The 20,695-nt window shown below is 32.5% G+C and overlaps 2 protein-coding genes, 1 non-coding gene and 1 pseudogene across 3 annotated transcripts; all 4 read left to right on the forward strand.

Moving 5' to 3' along the window:
- The first annotated feature begins 3,231 nt into the window (after positions 1 to 3,231).
- TRNAG-UCC (transfer RNA glycine (anticodon UCC)) lies at positions 3,232 to 3,303 on the forward strand. Its single transcript has one exon. It is a non-coding gene; the product is annotated as a tRNA-Gly (tRNA).
- Positions 3,304 to 4,736: 1,433 nt separating this feature from the next.
- LOC137811685 (cellulose synthase A catalytic subunit 4 [UDP-forming]-like) lies at positions 4,737 to 10,254 on the forward strand. The gene is made up of 12 exons (XM_068613515.1): positions 4,737 to 4,921; positions 5,038 to 5,236; positions 5,362 to 5,453; positions 5,860 to 5,926; positions 6,038 to 6,185; positions 6,401 to 7,013; positions 7,156 to 7,293; positions 7,561 to 7,686; positions 7,790 to 8,002; positions 8,096 to 8,614; positions 8,767 to 9,117; positions 9,415 to 10,254. The coding sequence occupies exons 1-12, from the start codon at positions 4,865 to 4,867 to the stop codon at positions 9,994 to 9,996; spliced, it is 3,105 nt and encodes a 1,034-aa protein (XP_068469616.1). The 5' UTR covers positions 4,737 to 4,864; the 3' UTR covers positions 9,997 to 10,254.
- Positions 10,255 to 12,761: 2,507 nt separating this feature from the next.
- LOC137813085 (small nucleolar RNA R71) lies at positions 12,762 to 12,867 on the forward strand (annotated as a pseudogene).
- A 3,762-nt stretch (positions 12,868 to 16,629) lies between these two features.
- Positions 16,630 to 19,843, forward strand: LOC137809724 (polygalacturonase QRT3-like). Its single transcript, XM_068610814.1, has 3 exons — positions 16,630 to 17,023; positions 17,147 to 17,371; positions 18,583 to 19,843. The coding sequence occupies exons 1-3, from the start codon at positions 16,841 to 16,843 to the stop codon at positions 19,582 to 19,584; spliced, it is 1,410 nt and encodes a 469-aa protein (XP_068466915.1). The 5' UTR covers positions 16,630 to 16,840; the 3' UTR covers positions 19,585 to 19,843.
- Positions 19,844 to 20,695: the final 852 nt, after the last annotated feature.

The following is a 20,695-nucleotide window of genomic DNA, read 5'->3' on the forward strand; positions in this document are numbered from 1 at the left end:
TCAAATTAATTTCAAAAATGCCACTGCGTTTTTTACAAATGCGTTTAAGCGCAAACCCGCACTTAATAAGGAGTATTCTTTTAATCTTTTTGCACTAGTAAAGAAGATTTATGTATTTATTGTAAGTCAATAAGTGACAACAATTATACTTATAATTTATTTTATATAGTGAAACCCTTTGTCATTAGTATTGGAGAATTGAATATTGTTGGGTTCTTTTAAGGGAGATATATTTGAGAGATTCAACACTAATGTTGCTTTAGCAAACCATATAAGAGATAAGATACCACCTTCAACCAAATTCACTTATCTCCACCTAATGTGGGTGACTCCCAACTCATCACTTGAATTTATAACAATCTCCCCCTCAAGTGTGAGTCCTTACCACAAAGTTCAAATTCCACCTTGAAATCCAAATGTTCTACCATGAGTCTCGTACTCATATAACATTTTCCACAAACAATATCAATTGTTGACTTCTTCGATTGACGATATTGGGGAGAGTCAATACGTAATTGGGGAGATTTGGATTCTCTATTATACCGAGATGAAGCGATATTCCATAAAAACCTGTTTGAATTCTTAGAGTCGAAAGACTTTGCATTTTTGTTGGGAAAATGATTCTTGTATGGAGAATTATTATTCTTGTTGAAAGAACCAAAAAATGTATTACGCTTATTTATGCTAGATGAATGAGGTCAGAAAACAAGATTGATACTCCTATTTTTAACAACTTTGTATTTTTCCAAATACTTTTCTTAAGTACAAAAAGGATTCAGTCCTCCATTGTGTAAGGATCAATCCGTGTCAAAATAGAAGTGAAGAAACTGTCATATTCTTTTGATAACCCATCCAAGATGACTTCAATTTGTTCATTAGTTGAGATAGGAGAGCGATAGGAGAACCTATGGCAACTAATGTATCTATTATTTTCTTGATGTCAAAAAGATAGTTGGTATTGTGTTTCTTTTTGGTATGCGCAGTTGGATTTTCAGTTTCTTGATCTTGGCTCTTGAACGAGAAGCTGTGCGTAGCTTTGTTCGGATTTGAGAAGAAAAAGATAAAACCTACCATTTTGGTGAGGATAGACCTATGCATGAATGTTAGAAACCAGACAACCAACAATTGATCTTGTTGTTCATAGTTTATGTAATCTTGACTTATCGTGTTGGTTAAAGCATCTTTTGGTGTGAGAAAATAGAGAGGAACATCATGTCCTTCTAGAAATTTGGTTTCATTCAAACAATATCATGACATTTTTTATATGCTCTAAGTATATCAACTCTTGCTTATGATGCACTTTTTCTGGTCTAGATAATGGTATTTTTCGTACTACTTAACATACATAACATATTTAATTAAACAACAATGTAAATGAGTGTAAATATTACTACTTCCATAAACTTTTCTAATTATTGTTGTAAGTGTGAAATTAAATTAAAGCCCACACCTACATCATTGTTATTCATGTCTTCCTTCTCTAAATGTGAAAAATCTCTTCCACATGCCATGTCAAAATGCAGTTCACAAATACACATTTTTTTACACACAAATTAAATCTTAATTTCAAATATTACACATCATTTACTACAAAGTTACACCTATAATAATAACAAATTTGTAATTAAATAAACTCAAGCCAATTTTTTTTCATTTTAATCTAAATATTGTATTAACAAATATAATATTTAATAATTTTCTAATTACATATGAAAATTATTTCATATCAATATAAATATGTATTTCACAAATATAATTTATTTCTAACTCTGATATAAATAATTGTATTACACCCTCCAATACAATTTCAATTGAAAATTTATATTCTTTACTAAGACATATTTCATTTTAAAAAGTTGCACCTGAAAAAAAATATAATTGATTTCCACAACACTATAATTGATTATGCCATCACATGGCAACTATGCAACAAATTTCTTCATTCTATTTAATAAAAATCACACTAATTCAAGACTCTTAATCTATATCAAGAACTTTATATGAACCAAATCAATTCAACATATCATTTTCATAACCAACCCATGTGAACATAGTAAGTTGTTAAACTATGAACAAAGGGATAATCATTATGGAGGCCCATAACACACATGATAATGGGTTATATTGGGATAGTTTATTATGGAAGTTGCAACACAAGTAGAATAATCAATTCATAATGAATAACTTCACACTCCAAAAAAGCTAAGCAACCACACAAGACTAAACATAACTCATACAAATCACGAATAAATACATTCAACAACAAACAAACTAATGAAAAAACCACCACCAAATGTATGTTCTCACCAAACAATATCCACACCATAAACACACATGAACAAAGAACGTGCTCATTAGAAAGAAGTAATAACCAAACATTGCAACTTTCATTGTGAACCAAATGAGATTTTGGAAGAGTTTATAATGCAAATTCAAAACTCTTGTAAGATTACCGTCAACTTTTAGTCAAGGATTCCCTACCATGTAGAAGGAATCTCTATCATGCCTTACACAAGCTTCATAGGTCAAAAGAATCAAAGCACGTGAAAATGTATAGTACATAAATCGAAAAAGTAAGGTTATACGTAAAATTGTCCTTGTACAATTGGTTTCCTTTGACCTTTTTCTCGCAAGAGAAAGGTGCCCTCAAAATCATCATTCCACATTTCATTGTTGCATTTAAACTCAAATTAGTGAAAACAAACCACCTTCATTTGGATTTTCCATCTATATGAATAGTACAAACTCATATGTAAGCAAAGTGTAAATTGATTCAGTTTGAACTCCTTTAAAACTCTAAATTTTAAAACTAAATTCATAACTTACTCTTTCATTGGTTTACATAACATTTATTTGATGATTTAAGTACTTGTTAAAATTAAATATTTTCAAATATATTAAGATATATAAACAATGTTTATTTTTATTTTGATACATCACCCCATTTGATAGGTAAATTCTTGTTATTTTTCATCATTGTTATTGTTTAAATGAATAAATTAATTGGATTAAATTTTATTTTATAACACTACATACTAATTTAGTATTTTACTAGTACTTTATTCATATAAAAACATATTAATTTAAATAATAATTTTCACATTATTATTAATATTTTTTTTTAATAAATAATGGTGTAGTTATAGAATATACCTAATAATATCGTAAATCATGTATTAGTTAAATAGCATTTCTTACATCTAAAGTTGTAAAGTTTTAACTTACATTAAAGCGTTTGTAGTCCAACGGTTAGGATAATTGCCTTCCAAGCAATAGACCCGGGTTCGACTCCCGGCAAACGCAATTTTGCTTTATTCATTTTTTCAATTTTTTTCATAAACTATTCTAATCACTTTACATTTCAGATTTCAGATCAAAGTACAAAACAAACCAATTGCCAATTGTTATTTTTACTTGCAGCGGCCAAAATGTAGAATTTATATTTCATATTATATATGCCAAATTAAACATTCTTAATATTCTTTGTAAACAATTATACATCAGATACAACTCACAAAAACCAAATTAAACTCTGCCCTTCCCTTCCTTCTACATTGTACTAGCTCCTTTTTTCTCCACAACATTGAAAGCAAGAGACCATTTTTTCCCAACCCATCATTTATTCAGTGTTGCATGTTGACAACAACGTTTGTGGTTTCAAGTATAACAAGACTTGTACAGTTTGCCTAGAAATGTCTTGTGTACTCATGTGTAAACTTAAGGGGAATTTAAATATATAGTTGTTGTGTACTTAGATAATTTAAAGAGGATTTATGTATTGTAAACGAAAAAGTGACAATAATAATATTTATTTTATATAGTGGAACCTTTGCCATTATTATTGGAGAATTGAAATTGTTGGATTCTTTAAAGAGAATATACCTGGGAGATTTCAACGTTATGTTCAAGAGCAAACCATATAAGAGAACCTATGACAGCTATTGTATCTACTATTTTCTTGATGTCAAAAAGATAGTTGGTTATGTTTCGTCTTTTTTTTTTGTGTGCGCAGTTGTATTTTCAGTTTCTTGATCTTAGCTCTTGAGTAAGAATTTGTGTATAACTTTGTTCGGACGTGAGAAGAAGATAAAACCTATCATTTTGGTGAGGATAAACATATGCGTAGTTGATGTAATCTTGACTTATCGTGTTGGTTAAAACATCCTCTGGTGTGAGAAACTGGAGAGCACCATCATGTCCTGAGTTGAAGACTTTTGACAGTGTTGTTGCCAAATTAGTAATTATGATCATCAAGTTTGAGAAAATAGGTGCATTGAATGCGTGAGAGGAAGAAAGGAAGAAGTGTTTGTGGAATTTGCTGAGTGCATAGTGGAAGAAAAAAAAAATTAGAGCTCATGATAGAAGCTAAACAACTCTTGATACCATGGTTAGAAAAGAAAAGGAAAGAAGAATATTCTTGATAAAAAAATGTGTAATACACATGTAGATAGAAGAAGGATATATAGAAATGCTACACAAAAATATATTTCTGTTAATTTTGTTATGTGCTATCACCCTACAAATTTGCTTTTTCTGTTTTTGGTGTTGTCAACTAACGAATGTGGGGACAAGATATTATAAGAAGAAGCTTGTGTAGTTGTGTGCATGTGCATGAGCAGTATTTCAATATGTTTCATGTTGATGTATTTAGAAGCAGAACAGAAAAGAAGCCTCCTTTGAGTCCAAGCAAGCAAAACCAAAATAACATTCTCACCTATCTTTCCCTTACGTCTCTTAGACTCAAACCAACCACTCTCTAACTCACAGTTGGTAGATACATACACTACTCTTCCATAATAATATTATTATTCATATAAACTCCCTCACCATTTCTTATAAAACCCACTTCTCCAATAGAATCACCATGGCATTGAACTCCATGGCTGCTTCTCATTCCCATTTCCCATGTGGCTCAGGCGAGGTATTCAACTCCTTCCTTTAGTACAAATAACTTGTTTTCTTACTAGTAAGTCAATTTCTTCCTTGTTGGTTTCAGTTTCTCATGAAGTTTTACTATATTTTGTTATGATATGACAGCATCGACCTCCTACTCGTCATTCTGCATCAAAAGTGTGTCGAGTTTGTAGTGATCAGATTGGACATGGGGAAGATGGGAAGCTGTTTGTGGCTTGTCATGTGTGTAGTTTTCCCGTTTGCCAACCCTGCTATGAGTATGAGAGGAGTGAAGGGAACCAATGCTGCCCTCAGTGCAACACCCGCTATAAACGCCACAAAGGTTATCTTAGCTTATGATCGTTGGCCTTTTACTTTGTTGTTATTCCTAAGAACTTCCTTTTGTTTTTGGAAAAAACTAAGGTAGGCTAACTGATATAAAGAAAATTTGGCATTGTCTTCCTGCAGGTTGTCCTAGAGTAGTTGGTGATGATGAGAAGCATTCTGATGCAGATGATTTTCATGATGATCCAGAAGAGAAATATGATGCTAATCATTTGGTAAATTTTTAATATGATGGCAAAATCCTACTTCTTGTTGCATGATCTTTCAAATATCTCACATGATTTAATTACAAAATAGAAAATCATTGTTGAATTTATACTGCACACACAAAACTAACACAGTGATGCATTAGTTAGCTCTACCAGTTTATTGAAAAATAATAATACATATACAAAAATGTTAATTTTAATCTAATGATTGTGATCAAATGTTCTTGTTCTTAAAAAAACTAAAACTCCCACCTTATATACCCGTATAATAATGCTAATCTTGTGCTCTTATTTTTAATCAAACTTCAAATGATACATGCAATGCAGACATTGTTCCTTCCCTTTTCATGTTTTTTCACAAATTAGGATTTATAAAAGTGAATGAATGTGTGGTTGTTTGTGATTTCTATAGGAAAATAAAGACTACAAGGAACAGCAGTGGCATCAGAAAGGTCAAGCTTTCTCTACAGCCGGAAGTGGTAAGTCAAAATTGTTATGATCAATTGCTAATTATGTTCCATATAGGTAATTTTTCTTTCTTTTATCTGTAATTTATGAATGCTTCTCTGAGTTGATCCACTGTTCTGTAGTGGCTGGTAAGGAATTTGAAGGGGAGAAGGAATTCTTCAGTAATGGAGAATGGGAAGAAAGATTAGAGCAATGGAAAGCCAGGCAAGAAAAGAGAGGTCTTCTAAACAAAGAAGAAGGCAAAGATGAGCAAGTAGAAGATGACTACGTGTAAGTGCAGGTTTCAGCATAGGTTGAAAATGTCACATTCTTCTCTGTGCAGTTTGGTATCCATTTAAAAACTTCAGGAATTTACTATATATAATTCAATTTTATAAGCAATACAAATAATAAATTTAGTGTCTTACGAGTTCATGAATGTACCGTGCTATACAATGTTTACCTTGCAACATGATGCATGCAACTTTCATTTTTGCACCTTGCAGTTTGGCAGAAGCTAGGCAACCGTTGTGGCGTAAGGTCCCAATATCTTCAAGTCTAATAAACCCATATCGCATAGTCATAATCATGAGGCTCTTTATCCTCGTTTTCTTCCTCCGTTTCCGTGTCTTAACTCCAGCATATGATGCATATCCACTGTGGCTTGCCTCTGTGATATGTGAAGTATGGTTTGCACTGTCATGGATACTTGACCAGTTCCCCAAATGGTTCCCCATCACTCGTGAAACTTACTTGGATCGCTTGTCCATGAGGTTTGAGCGTGAAGGGGAGCCAAACCTTCTAGCCCCAGTTGATGTCTATGTGAGTACTGTGGACCCTTTGAAAGAGCCTCCCATTATAACAGCAAACACTGTTCTTTCAATCCTGGCTGTTGATTACCCGGTTGAGAAGGTGTGCTGCTATGTATCTGATGATGGTGCATCTATGCTCCTTTTTGATGCACTTTCAGAAACTTCTGAATTTGCACGAAGATGGGTTCCTTTTTGCAAGAAGTATAGCATAGAGCCAAGGGCACCTGAGTTCTACTTTTCTCAGAAGATTGATTACTTGAAAGATAAGGTGCTTCCTACCTTTGTGAAGGAACGAAGGGCCATGAAGGTAGGACAAAAAGGTTGTGTGTGTGTATGTTTTTCTGAGAAATTATTACATGATCGGACTTTTATTAACTCTCTTTTCATGTAATCATTTATCATTTTTTGCTTCATTTATATTTGTTCTCTTTTTTTTTTCTCCACTGCAGAGAGAATATGAAGAATTTAAAGTAAAAATTAATTCCTTAGTGGCAAAAGCTCAGAAGAAGCCAGAGGAGGGGTGGGTGATGCAGGATGGTACCCCTTGGCCTGGGAACAGTACTCGTGATCATCCAGGAATGATTCAGGTTTGACTATGATTCACATCCTCTAGTTAGTTCTTGTTTTGTGCATTCTTCATTGTCTTATAATGAAGGAATAAACAAAACATAATGTAGGAACATTTTAATATCTATATTTTTTGGCCCTCTAATTAATTCTTAGAGACAACGGAGAAAAGGAAAAATATAACGCTTATGATTTACAAATTTTCTTTCCTTAGAGGGTAACATGAAAAGTTAATGATTGGAATAACTGGTTTTCTGGTGATGTGGCTCATGGATTTACCTTGGCAGGTATATTTAGGAAGTGGTGGTGCACTGGACGTAGAAGGCAAGGAACTGCCACGGCTAGTGTATATTTCACGTGAAAAGCGTCCTGGCTATAACCACCACAAGAAAGCTGGTGCTATGAATGCTTTGGTAGGTCCAAAATCTAGAGGTTGTGTTGGTTATTTCAAGTATTACAAGAATAGTACAATTATAGCTGTAACATAATTCTTTCTTTGTTGTCTATACTTTAAAGGTTCGAGTTTCAGCTGTGCTTTCAAATGCACCTTTCATGCTGAATCTGGATTGTGATCATTACATAAACAATAGCAAGGCTATAAGAGAGGCCATGTGCTTTTTGATGGACCCCCAGATAGGAAAGAAGCTCTGTTATGTCCAATTTCCACAAAGATTCGATGGTATTGATCGGCATGATAGATATGCTAATCGCAATATTGTATTCTTTGATGTAAGTGGCGTTCATCTACTATGTAACTTAATATCTGCAAACAGCATTGGAATGATCTGTAATGTGTGTTTTCTTTTGTTGCTTACATGGCAGATAAATATGAAAGCCCTTGACGGGATTCAGGGTCCAGTTTACGTTGGTACTGGATGTGTGTTCAACAGGCAGGCACTATATGGATATGATCCACCAGTATCTGAGAAAAGGCCAAAGATGACTTGTGACTGCTGGCCTGCATGGTGTTGTTGTTGTTGTGGTGGTTCAAGGAAATCCAAGTCAAAGAAGAAATCAGGAGGAGGAGGGGGTCTCTTTAGTAGATTATACACCAAGAAGAAGAAAATGATGGGGAAGAACTATGTTAGAAAAGGGTCTGAGTCCTTGTTTGATCTTGAAGAGATTGAAGAAGGACTTGAAGGCTACGATGAGCTAGAGAAATCATCCCTGATGTCCCAAAAGAAATTTGAGAAGCGATTTGGGCAGTCACCAGTTTTCATTGCATCCACTTTGATAGAAAATGGTGGACTTCCTGAAGGCACCAATAGTCAATCACTAATTAAGGAAGCTATTCATGTTATAAGTTGTGGCTATGAAGAGAAGACTGAATGGGGAAAAGAGGTAATCATCTCATTAATTACAATAAGACTGAACTTTTAAGGTGAAGGAACTTTTGGGTTTGCTTGGTACTTCATTTTATTCTGATTAAGCATTCATTTACTTTAAAAACCATGCACAGAGTTCTACTAAATTTTATGAATGTTTCCATGCAGATTGGATGGATATATGGCTCAGTCACAGAAGATATTTTAACAGGGTTTAAGATGCATTGTAGAGGATGGAAATCAGTATACTGCATGCCAAAAAGAGCAGCTTTCAAAGGATCTGCCCCAATAAATCTATCAGATAGGTTACACCAAGTTCTGAGATGGGCCCTTGGTTCTGTTGAAATTTTTCTTAGTCGCCATTGTCCATTGTGGTATGGCTATGGAGGAAAACTGAAATGGCTGGAGAGGTTGGCTTATACCAATACCATTGTTTATCCATTCACTTCCCTCCCTCTACTTGCATACTGTACAATTCCAGCAGTTTGTCTTCTCACTGGAAAATTCATCATCCCAGCAGTAAGTACACAATTATTACTTCCTTTTTTATCATTTTACTAGGATAACTAGTTTTCTTTGCTTTGTTGTGATCAATTTCATCCCCGGTGCTTGAGAAATTATCACCTGGTTCTGGGTTATTATGTTGTGGTCATGATCAATCTTAACACGGCATACAAATAGAGATTTTAAATTCACGAAAAAGAACTAATAGCATTTGCTTTATTGTTACACTACCCTGATGGTCTTGAATAATGCAATAATTTCTTAGTGTTTCTATTGTTTTCATGCCTTGCTGACAAGGTCTACTCGATGCAGTTGACCAACCTTGCTAGTGTATGGTTCATGGCTCTCTTCATCTCCATCATTTTAACTGGTGTGCTTGAGCTGAGGTGGAGTGGTGTTAGCCTTGAAGACTGGTGGCGCAATGAACAATTTTGGGTGATTGGAGGTGTATCTGCTCACCTTTTTGCTGTATTCCAAGGTCTCCTTAAGGTTCTTGGAGGAGTGGACACCAATTTTACTGTCACAGCCAAAGCAGCAGATGATGCTGAATTTGGAGAGCTGTACCTGTTCAAGTGGACAACACTTCTCATCCCACCAACCACTCTTATTATCTTGAATATGGTGGGAGTTGTGGCTGGAGTCTCTGATGCCATTAACAATGGCTATGGTTCATGGGGTCCTTTGTTTGGGAAGCTATTCTTTGCCTTCTGGGTTATTGTCCACCTATATCCCTTCCTCAAAGGTCTCATGGGAAGGCAAAACAGGACTCCTACTATTGTTGTCCTTTGGTCAATTCTTCTAGCATCAATTTTCTCTTTGATTTGGGTTAGGATTGATCCTTTCTTGCCAAAACAAACTGGTCCAGTCCTCAAACAATGTGGAGTAGAATGCTAAGGCAGTGGAGTTGCACATGACTGTGCAATGAATATTTTTTAGGGTAGCACTTGATATTCACCATGCTCATGTTTAGTGAGTAGATTAAGAGTACTTAATTCTCAATAGTGTACACACAGGAATGTAAAAAAACCTGTATGAAACCAAGAAAATGGGGCTTGAATTCCATTACTTACTATAAAAGAGAAAAGGGAGAGAAGGACTAAAGTTTTTATTGTTTCATTTATTATTTTTTTATCAAGATTTGTTATTTCTTTATCTTTACTTGAGTCATAGTTGATTTGGTATACTTGTTAGGATAAATCAACAAGTTGGATTTTTGAGTTTGTAGCAATTTGGGAATGAAATCATAGAATGAAGAATTGCTTGAATGGAATGGCAACAAGAATGACTATGAAGATGGTAGTGGAAGTACTTACCTTGGTAATGGAAATTTAGATGAAATGCTTGAATGAAAATGAAAGCTTTGGATGAGAAGTTTTAAAACTGAGAGTAAAGTAAATGAAAATAGGGCTCACTGATTTTGATTGAAATTTTAAAATGGTAAAATTTTGAGTTTTTATTTTTATTTTTTTTATTTTAGAAAATCTCCACCATCAACAAAGTAACTTCTTCTAGCCTAAGTTATGTCTTTTTAGCTCAAGCTAAAATTTGGTCGAGAGCATCATATTTTTCTAGCTCAAGATAGGTCATTTTAGCTCAAGCTAAAATTTGACCGAGAGAAACAAATTTTTCTAGCTCAAGCTAGATCCTTTTAGCTCAGGCTAAACTTGCAGAACAAAATTTCTTTGTTTTTCTGCATATCTAGCTTAGGCTATAAAAACTTAGCTTAAGCTAAAATTACCCTGCAATGAAATTTTCTTGAAAATTTTCATTTTGTCTTTGTCAATAGTTTCAAACATTTTTAAGCTTTCTTTCATCCATTCATTTCACCTAACATTTCAATCCAACATGACCATTTCAAAAATCAAACTGGTTTTAAAGACATCAAATATTAAAACATACTACTAAATCAAAAGAAAATTAAAGACACACTTCAAAATAAAACATTGGGTTGTCTCCCAGCAAGTGCTCGTTTAACATCATATAGCTTGACGTCTGATTAACGTCATTAAAGGTTCAACAACAATCATATCCATTCTGAAACACTCTTTCTGATCATTTGAATATTTCATTGCTTCAAAAACATTAAAGCTTACTTCTTCATCTTGAACACAAACCTTCAATCTTCCTTTGTCTACATCAATTATAACTTTGGCAGTTTTCATGAATGACCTTCCCAATATTAAAGGTACTTCAACATTTTCTTCAATATCCATAACAACAAAATCTATTGGGAATAGAAATTTATTTACCTTTACCAACAAATCTTCAATTATTCCATGTGGATATTTGATTGATCTATCATCCAACTGCATAGTCATTCTTGTTAGTCTCACTTCTACATCTCCAATTTTCTTCAGCATTGATAAAGGCATCAAATTAATAAGATCCAATAATGCATTTCTAATAGTGAGATTTCCTATGGTAACTAGCAAACTGAAACTCCAAGGATCTCTAGATTTTTGTGGTAATGATTTTTGAATTATTGCATTGCATCAAGCTTCTAATTCAACTATCTCCTGGTCATTGAATTTTCTTTTCTTTATCAATAATTCCTTCATGAATTTAGCATATGTAGGCATCTGCTCTAAAGCTTCAGTAAACAGAACGTTAATTTGCAATCATTTGAGAATATCCATAAATCTTGCAAATTGTCTTTCTTTATAGGAGCATGTGGATAATGTACATCTTTTATATGAACACTCCTCTCTTATTTTTCACTTTTTTGATTCTTTTCTATCTTTTCTTCAATATCTACAATATCTTCCTTATTCCTTCTTTCTCCTCCTTCAACCTCAATTTGTTCTTTCAATCTCTCTATTTTTTAAATCCTCCTCCTCAACAACTAAATTATTTCCAATCCCTTTTCCTATAAATTTCCCACTTCTGGTAGTGATAGACTTGGAATGCTCCTTTGGATTGGTTTGTGTATTGGCTGAAAATTGACTTCCTTGATTTTCAGCTAACTATTTAGCCAACTACCCCACCTGTGTCTCTAAATTTCTTACTGATGTTTCAGTATTTTTCTGATTGGATAGAGAGGTTTGGATGAACTTCTCAAAAGTATCCTCCAATTTGGATGTTCTCTCATGAATGGAAGGATAATGTGGTTGTTGTTGATAAGGAGCTTGCCTGTTAGATGATCCAACTTCTTGCTTCCATCCAAAACCTTGATTTGGATTATTCCTCCACCCTTGAGCCATGTTATTTGGATAGTTAAATGAAAGCCACGTTTCCTTCCTTGATTGTTCATATACTAAACCTCTTCCACTGATGGATTTTGATAAGAGCATTGTCCATTAAGATGATCTCCCCCATAAAAATCACACTTCGAAACTTGATTCTGAATTGAAGGAAAATTTACTGCATGTAATTGTTGAGGCAGTCTTGACATTTGCTTGGTTAATACCTCAATTTGCTGAGTCAAAATTTTATTTTGTGCTAAAATTGCATCTGAAATACTAAGATCTAGCACCATTTTCTTTTGCATTGTATGTTTATCGTGTTGAGCTTGGTAATCTGTTGAGGCTAAGGCATCAATGACTCTTGTAGCTTGCTCTGCATCAACAATCATTATTGTACCTCCTACTGCAGCATCCAAGATTATTTTAGTATCAGGCCTTAAACCATTGTGGAATATGTTCAACTGAGCAATATCCTCAAAGCCATGATTAGGACACCTTCTTAACATCACTTTAAAATGTTCCCAAGCTTCACAAAAAGGTTCATCTGGCCCTTTCCTGAATGTGGAGATATCAGACTTAGCCTTGATATATCGAGAAAGTGGGAAGAATCTATGTAGGAATTTCTCTTCTACATCATTCCAGCTACTTAAACTCTGGTTTGGATGCGACTTTAACCATTCTTTTGCCTTGCCTGCGAGTGAGAAAGGAAATAGACGCAAATAAACAAATTCAATATCATTTTCCTCAAAGGCCATGGTTCCAACCAACTCATAGAATGTTGATAGATGAGTATAAGGGTCTTCATGATCCATTCCAATGAATTGATGAGTACTGATTAAGCTAAGAAAAGTTGGCTTCATTTCTAATGATTTGGTGGCAGGAGGTATGACTATGCTGGAGAAATGCCTTGGTCCTTGTTGCATGGCATAGTTTCCCAATGTCCTTTTAGGTGGATTTTGTCTATTATCAGCCATCTGTAACTATGTTTGATTGTGTGAGTTGAGAGTGTTGGAAGATTCTCCTTTTGCTTGTCCTTGCTTCTTCTTTTCTTTTCTCTTCTTGCTCTGATTTCTTCTAGTTGTCTTTTCAATTTCTGGGTCAAATTCCAATTGATCTTCAGGAACTTGTCCTCGTAATAACATATATCTAAGACAACTTAAGCAAGGATTAGCACAGGACAAAAGAATAAGATCTAAACACATGTCTATTCACAAAGAAGACAAATTATTCACAATACTTAATAAGTTATACTTCATAAATTCTTAAAAGAAATTGTTTCCCGGCAACGACGCCAAAAACTTGTTGATTTATCCCGGCAAGTATACCGAATCAACTGTAATATAGTACCATTTAAAGTACGAATGTCGAACCCACAAGGAATAATTCTAATTAAGATGTTCTGTTATAAAACTCATCAAGTATAGAAAATAACTTTGAGAACTTTTTCATAACTAAATTAACACTTTTACCCGAAATAACTCAAAGTTTAAGATGTGATTAAACAAGTAATTACGAAACTAACTTATCAAATATAGATAAAAATACTTGGGATTGAATTGCGTTTATCTTAATCATTTGTATTTTGGAATAATACAATATATAATACTCAAAACTACTTATTCTTGATGCTTAACTTAAAGTCATTCACCTTGATTCCTCACAGATGAAATTCATAACATGATTTCTCAAACACTGATTCCTTAGATATCTAAAAAACCATCCAGCTTTATGAACATAATTATGATGCAATTAATAACTTGAAACCTATTCCTAGCATTACAAGTTGTCAAGTGTTTTCTTCTTTTTCAGATCCTTAAAAATACTTTCCAGATAAATTTAAGGATCAAAACCAAGACTTCATTGATCAGATAGAATCTAGCAATAAGCATGAAGCGAAAATACCAAGAAAAAGTAGAAAAGAGAATATTATTTATTTATATATATATATATATATATATATATATCACCAAGAATACATTTGATCATAGTAGATTACATTCAATCCCAAGTTTGAAAACACTTAGCCACTGATGATAGCTCCTCCAATCTTTATTCTTGATCTGAATTGCATAAGAAGGGTTGATCTGAGCAGATTCTTCTCTTGAGAACAAAGTTTTCTTCTTCTTCTCTCACTAACTTCTCTATAAAATCCTCCTATTTTTTTTCCACTGCCCCTGTTTTAACTTTGTTCCATAATTTATTTAATTAAATTTAACTCAAGCGAGCCAATCTAGCTTAGGCTAAATCATTCAGTGTTATTTTAGCTTGGGCGAGCAATTCTAGCCTGAGCTAGATTAGTACTGCATCATTAATTTAATATGGATAATTTTAGCATGAGCTAAATCTTCTTGCTTGAGCGAGATGTTTCCTTTATATTGTTCTTCTTTACTTCTTCTTTCTTGTGATCCAATTAAGTTTTTACTTTCTTTCTTTTAATGCTTCACATTCATCTGAAATTTACACAAAAATTGGGATTAAATTTCTTCATTTGTTTCCTGGTTCAAAATATATAATCAGATTTAATAATTCTCGGATTGTAATTTTCTTACATTAAGCAACAATTAAGTTTCGAAATGTTCAATTTTCTCAATTCTAAAAATTACACATTGACACTTATCTGTCGTCTCAAAATATCACTCACTCAAGAATTGTCCACAAAAACCATGTCAATTAGGCCCCTCCATTCTTGTTGTAACAAACATAACATTGCTCACAAAATTCACTCAAAAATTGTCCTAAAAAACCATGTCAATTAGGCACCTCCATTTTTCAATCACAAGAATTAAAATTCTTTACATCCTTACACTAAAGTCATGTGAATGTTCTTCTTAATTTCCCTTATATAAAATAGATAAAAAAAAACACCCAATTTTCTTACCAAAATCACACTGCTCATTTCTTCATTTAAAAAAAGTGCTCCCTCTTTTCCTAACATTTAATAAGAATTATATTTTAATCTATTGAATATAAATAATTCCCTTTAAAAGTTATCTATTTGATTCTCATCCTAGGAATTCAATTTTATCTTCTTTTGCTGCTCATTTTGACACTTTAGAATATATAAAGTTGAGAGATATTTGACAAAAATATTACTATTAATAATAGTATCCGGTAGAGTAGTATTTAAAAAATTTCCTTATATTAATTTCAAAAGAACTTAATAAAAATTATTTTCATTACTGAAATATTTTTCATAACTGAAAGCCACTCAAAGATATAAAGTTCACATGCTTAAAAAAAAAGTATACTTATCTATATAAAAAAAATTGCCCCAGATATAAAGAATTTGAACTAGAAACAATTGAAAAATCTTGATTGTTTTTAGTATAAAGAGAATAGAAACTTTCTACTTTTATATTGTGAAATAAATAAATAAAAGTGGGTGGAGTTGATGCATGTTTGGCTAGTATGGAAGATAAATATGTTTTATTTGGTAAAAGATAAAAACAATATTTACTGTAACAATGATTGAGATTTTGTAATTAAAAATAAAATTTAATTATGTGCATAATTGAACGAGAAGATTGTAGTATATCCAGTTTACTAAAACTGAAGTGGGGTTGTTTTAAGCATAATTATCCTTAAAATGTTAATTTATTTTTAATTGAAAATTGGGTCAAAAAGAAAGTCATTAAATATTAATTTAATGAATTATGATTTTTTTTATGATAAAAAAAGCTGCCTTAATGTAGCTGTCCTGTCCTTGACCATGTTATAACACATAATTTTATATTATTTTTATAATAATTTATAGTCATTAACTTTTGAATTTTCAGTTTTACTAAAAATATAAAATTGTAATAAATAAAAAGTTTCAAATTTTCAAAATATTTTTTAATAAAAAATCTCCAATTGGTAGTTCGCAATTAATTGAGGATATTTTTTAGGTTTAATTACATAAATTTGTTCTGTGTTAAAATTCGTAATTTTCGTCCTCAAAACTTTTCTTTTTAATTTTACTCCCAACCTTCTTGAAATCAATTCAATATAATAGTTATCTTTTTAAAAAACGATTTAATATGATAAAAGCACATATAATTTAATATACAGTGACAGAATTGTTAAGATAATTTGGTTCTAATAAAAACAATCTAATAGAAGAAACTAATTTAAATTATTTTAAAGAAATTTGGAAGTTTTGGTAACTATGAAATTTTTAAAAAATTTGGATGAATGTGAGTTTTTGACCGTTGACACAGAAATTAAAAGGGAATTAAGCTAATTAAGTTTTGACTATGTTCCATTTAAGTCTTTTTTGTTGAATCTGTTCATTCAAACAAGATTAAAAAGAAGACACTGGGGGCGAGTTTATTATTCCTTGCAGAAATCCTAGTTACAACAACTTTTGGTGGTTTCGCTTTTGGTGTCTTCTTTTAAGGCTTACATCAGACAGATATTTATAGGACTCAACATGTCATTCATTATAAATACTCAAACTTCAAACAAAGAAAATGTTCACTGTGCCCACCAACTAGTCTTCCACTTCTCTACTACATAACCAGCACAAACTCAATTCCTTTTGTTTATTTCAACACTGTTTGTGTTTTTCAAGATCAATGAGATTCTTAGCGGTGTGTTCTGTCTTCTTATTGCTGCTGCTACAACTAGAAGACACCACATGTTTCACTTTCAGCAGGGAGAAAAAGCTGTCAGCATTCTGGACCAAGCTTGATAGAAAGATTCAAAATTTTGCTACAACTCCTTTGGCATCACCAGTTGCTTCACCAGAAACACATAGGGTAACCAAGACACACTTCATTGCAGAAAAAAAAGTGTTTTTTTTTTTCTTGTTTCAACTTATTTATCTGTAGAACTTCTTTTGTGACAAGCCATTAATGATATTGTTTGGTTGTTTATGCTAGAAAGGGAGAGTGTTGTACGTGACTGAGTATGGTGCGGATCCAAGTGGGAATGAAGAGAGTAGTGATGCCATTTTGAAAGCAGTGGAAGATGCTTTTGGTTTGCAGAAGGGTTATGAGATGGATGCAGGAGTGGATGAGCTTGGAGGGGTTGTGATTGATTTGGAAGGTGGAAACTACAAAATCAGCAAACCCATTACATTCCCTTCTGGTACTGGCAATGTTGTGGTTAGTATATATCTATCTATCTATTTTCTTCTCCTTTGTTATCTCTGCCTCAAATCTATGTTGTTTGTAGTTCAGGTAGTTTGTTTCTTTGTATGTTTGATTGGAATGATAGTGTGTTTTTTTCTTCCATGGAAGATATTACTTTCTTTTCATGTTTTTAGATGTTGTAGCATTTGGTCTAATTATATTTTCAAATACACTTTTTCATTTGATCACAATTCTTTTAATTAGTCTCTTAAAATGTGATGCTTACGATTAAATTTCAAAATGAAAATGTTCTTTTATCAGATATAATTAAATAATACCTTAAGCTTAACGATCTGAATCTGATTATTATTTATGTGGCTATAATTGCAGAAAGCACATGAGCATAATTTATATCACCATGTGTCATAAATTATCTGTTTCTGCTTTGCTTCCCACCAGCAACTAACAATTTTTTGAAAGATGTTTATGTACTACTTTAATATTATCATAGTAAATTGGAACCATTTTTGCCATGGTTCCTTTTAAAGCTTTCATTACAAAAACAGCTACTATGTTGCTAAATGTTCACTTATATATATATATATATATATATAACATTTTTCCTGAGAAAGAAAGATTAGCCCACAGCAGTAGTAAAAGAAGTCAGAGAATCAGTGACCAATATTAAGAAAAACCTTTGCTTTACTACCATTCTTCACCTCATGCAAAGCAGTCAATACTAAGCAAGAACTTTCTAACTTTTTGCTGAGATAGAACCTACAAATAGCTATAGTCATTTCCATGATGAATCTTGCACTTCTCTTTCTGTGAGCAACAACCAATTTAGTGTAATTTTGGCACAACCTTTTTTAAAAAAAAAAACAACTTTCTCCTAATGATGATTGGGTTTCTTAAAAAGTATTACTAAGTTATAATTTCTAGAGAAAGTTTTATATTAACTTATAGTAACTTTATTGACTTTTATAATGACTTAAAACTCATACTTCAAATGAATTCACATAAATACTCATACCCAAACACTAATACAATAAGCCATGCTTTTTTTTAAAAAAAATCTATAAAGAAAAGTTTGACCAAATATACCCAAACAATTGATTTAATATAATTGGTTAGTAGTGTAAAATTTTGGGTTGAAAAAAGGACTTTTGCTGTTGTGCACTTGAGAACATAGTTTATATGTTGAAGCTTTGCTTCTGAAATTCACAAAAAGTATTATTGATTAGGTAAAAGAAGGAACGTTGAGAGCATCTGATGAATTTCCTGGTGATCGACATCTTGTCGAGTTATGGTCATCAAAGTCTGATCAAAATGGCAATGGTGGAATTTACTATGAAGACATAACTTTCAGGGACGTTCTCTTTGATTCAAGCTATAGAGGAGGAGGTTTATTCATTGTTGATTCGGCTAGAATCCGGATCAACGATTGCTTCTTCCTTCACTTCACCACACAAGGAATTCTGGTCAACAAAGGACACGAGATCTACATCACAAGCTGCTTTCTTGGGCAACACTCAACCGTGGGTGGAGACAAAGGTGAGAGGAACTTCTCAGGGGTGGCCATTGATCTTGCTAGTAATGATAATGCAATCACAGATGTTGTGGTTTTCTCAGCGGCCATTGGTGTTGTTCTAAGGGGTCAAGCTAACATTCTAACAGGGGTGCATTGTTATAATAAGGCAACAGGTTTTGGTGGCATAGGGATATTAGTGAAATTGCCTGGTAATTCTCTGACTAGAATTGACAACTGTTACATGGATTACACTGGAATAGTCATGGAAGATCCTGTTCAAGTTCATGTCACAAATGGGTTATTTCTAGGGGATGCTAATATTGTATTGAAGTCTATAGAAGGTAGGATTTTTGGCCTAAATATAATGAACAACATGTTCAGTGGTGATCCCTCAAGGAAGGTTCCTATTGTAAGTCTGGATGGGGAATTCAGTAGCATTGATCAAGTGGTGGTTGATGGCAACAATGCCAATGGCATGAGCTTGAGATCAACCGTTGGGAAGTTAACTGCCAGTGGAAATGGCACAAAGTGGGTGGCTGATTTTTCATCGGTTTTGGTGTTTCCTAATAGAATCAGTCATTTTCAATATTCATTTTATGCTCAAGATGAACCTAAATTTGTAACATTTTCTGTGACCAATATGTCAGATAACGTTGTTGTTATGGAGAGTGAGAAAGAAGCCAAGGGGTTTGTCTCCTTCACAGTTGAACAATAAGAAATAAGATCTTGGCTTGCTTTCACTGAAAGGATTTTATAAGTAGTGCTGCATACTACAAGGTTAAGAAAACAGAGAGATCTAATTTTGTCATATTATGGAGGGATGAAATCTTGAAACTGTTGTGTGGCTTATAATATGGAGGTTTCAATTATACAGTCAATTTTCTATTCGATTACTTCTGTTGTCATGTAATGCTAAATGCAGCACATTAAATTCTTATCACAGTGTCATCAGTGGCATACTTTTTCTGTCTTAATTCTGATTCTCATATCAATGATAGTTATATAAGCTCAAAAACAAGCGATTCTAAATTTTATTCTTCTAATTAATTCTGAAGATGTGTTTTTCCAACGCAAATATTAGTGAGTTCTTTAATTTGGAAATAGCTGCAAATTTCGACCCTAAATTTTTTTCTTACTACTAAATTCAATCCATTAAAACTGGTTTCGGATGTGTTTGTAATATCCAAACAAACACCATTAACAAACATCCATATAATGGTATAAAATTTGAGTATATTGTATGAGATTAAGAAAATATCTCTTTGACATCCTATATTTCATCTCCATCCACTTAGCAGTTATTTATAATAAAATATTATATTCAAATAGTAAAGTTTAATATAAATTAAATATTATAAAAAATAATAATTTATAGAGTATAATTTGAATATGAGATAAAAGTGATGGAGTCAACCTATCATCAACCATAAGATTATAAGTTCTTATCTCAATGTCATTTTTGTATGAAAAAAAAAACATTATTATTGTTACTTTTATCCTTAATATGTTATTTGTGATTAGAGGATAATATAATATGTTTACACTATATTACTATCGCTTATTCATTTGACAGGAGTTTTACTTTTATACATGGTTATTGTAAAATAAATTATTCTATGAGTCAAATAAAAAACTGTTATATATGCATTTTTAAAATTAATTATTATAAAAATAAATAATATCATCATACATAACAATTAAATAATATAAAATTAAATTTTATATTCATGGTATAATAATAATCTATACCTATATATAAATATAAAAAGAGGATTTCTTTTTGGGGTATACACAATTTTTTTCTATTTTATCTTTATATTAGTATA

The sequence above is a fragment of the Phaseolus vulgaris genome, chromosome 2 (genome assembly GCF_000499845.2).
Source record: "Phaseolus vulgaris cultivar G19833 chromosome 2, P. vulgaris v2.0, whole genome shotgun sequence".
In the NCBI taxonomy this organism is placed as follows: domain Eukaryota; kingdom Viridiplantae; phylum Streptophyta; class Magnoliopsida; order Fabales; family Fabaceae; genus Phaseolus; species Phaseolus vulgaris.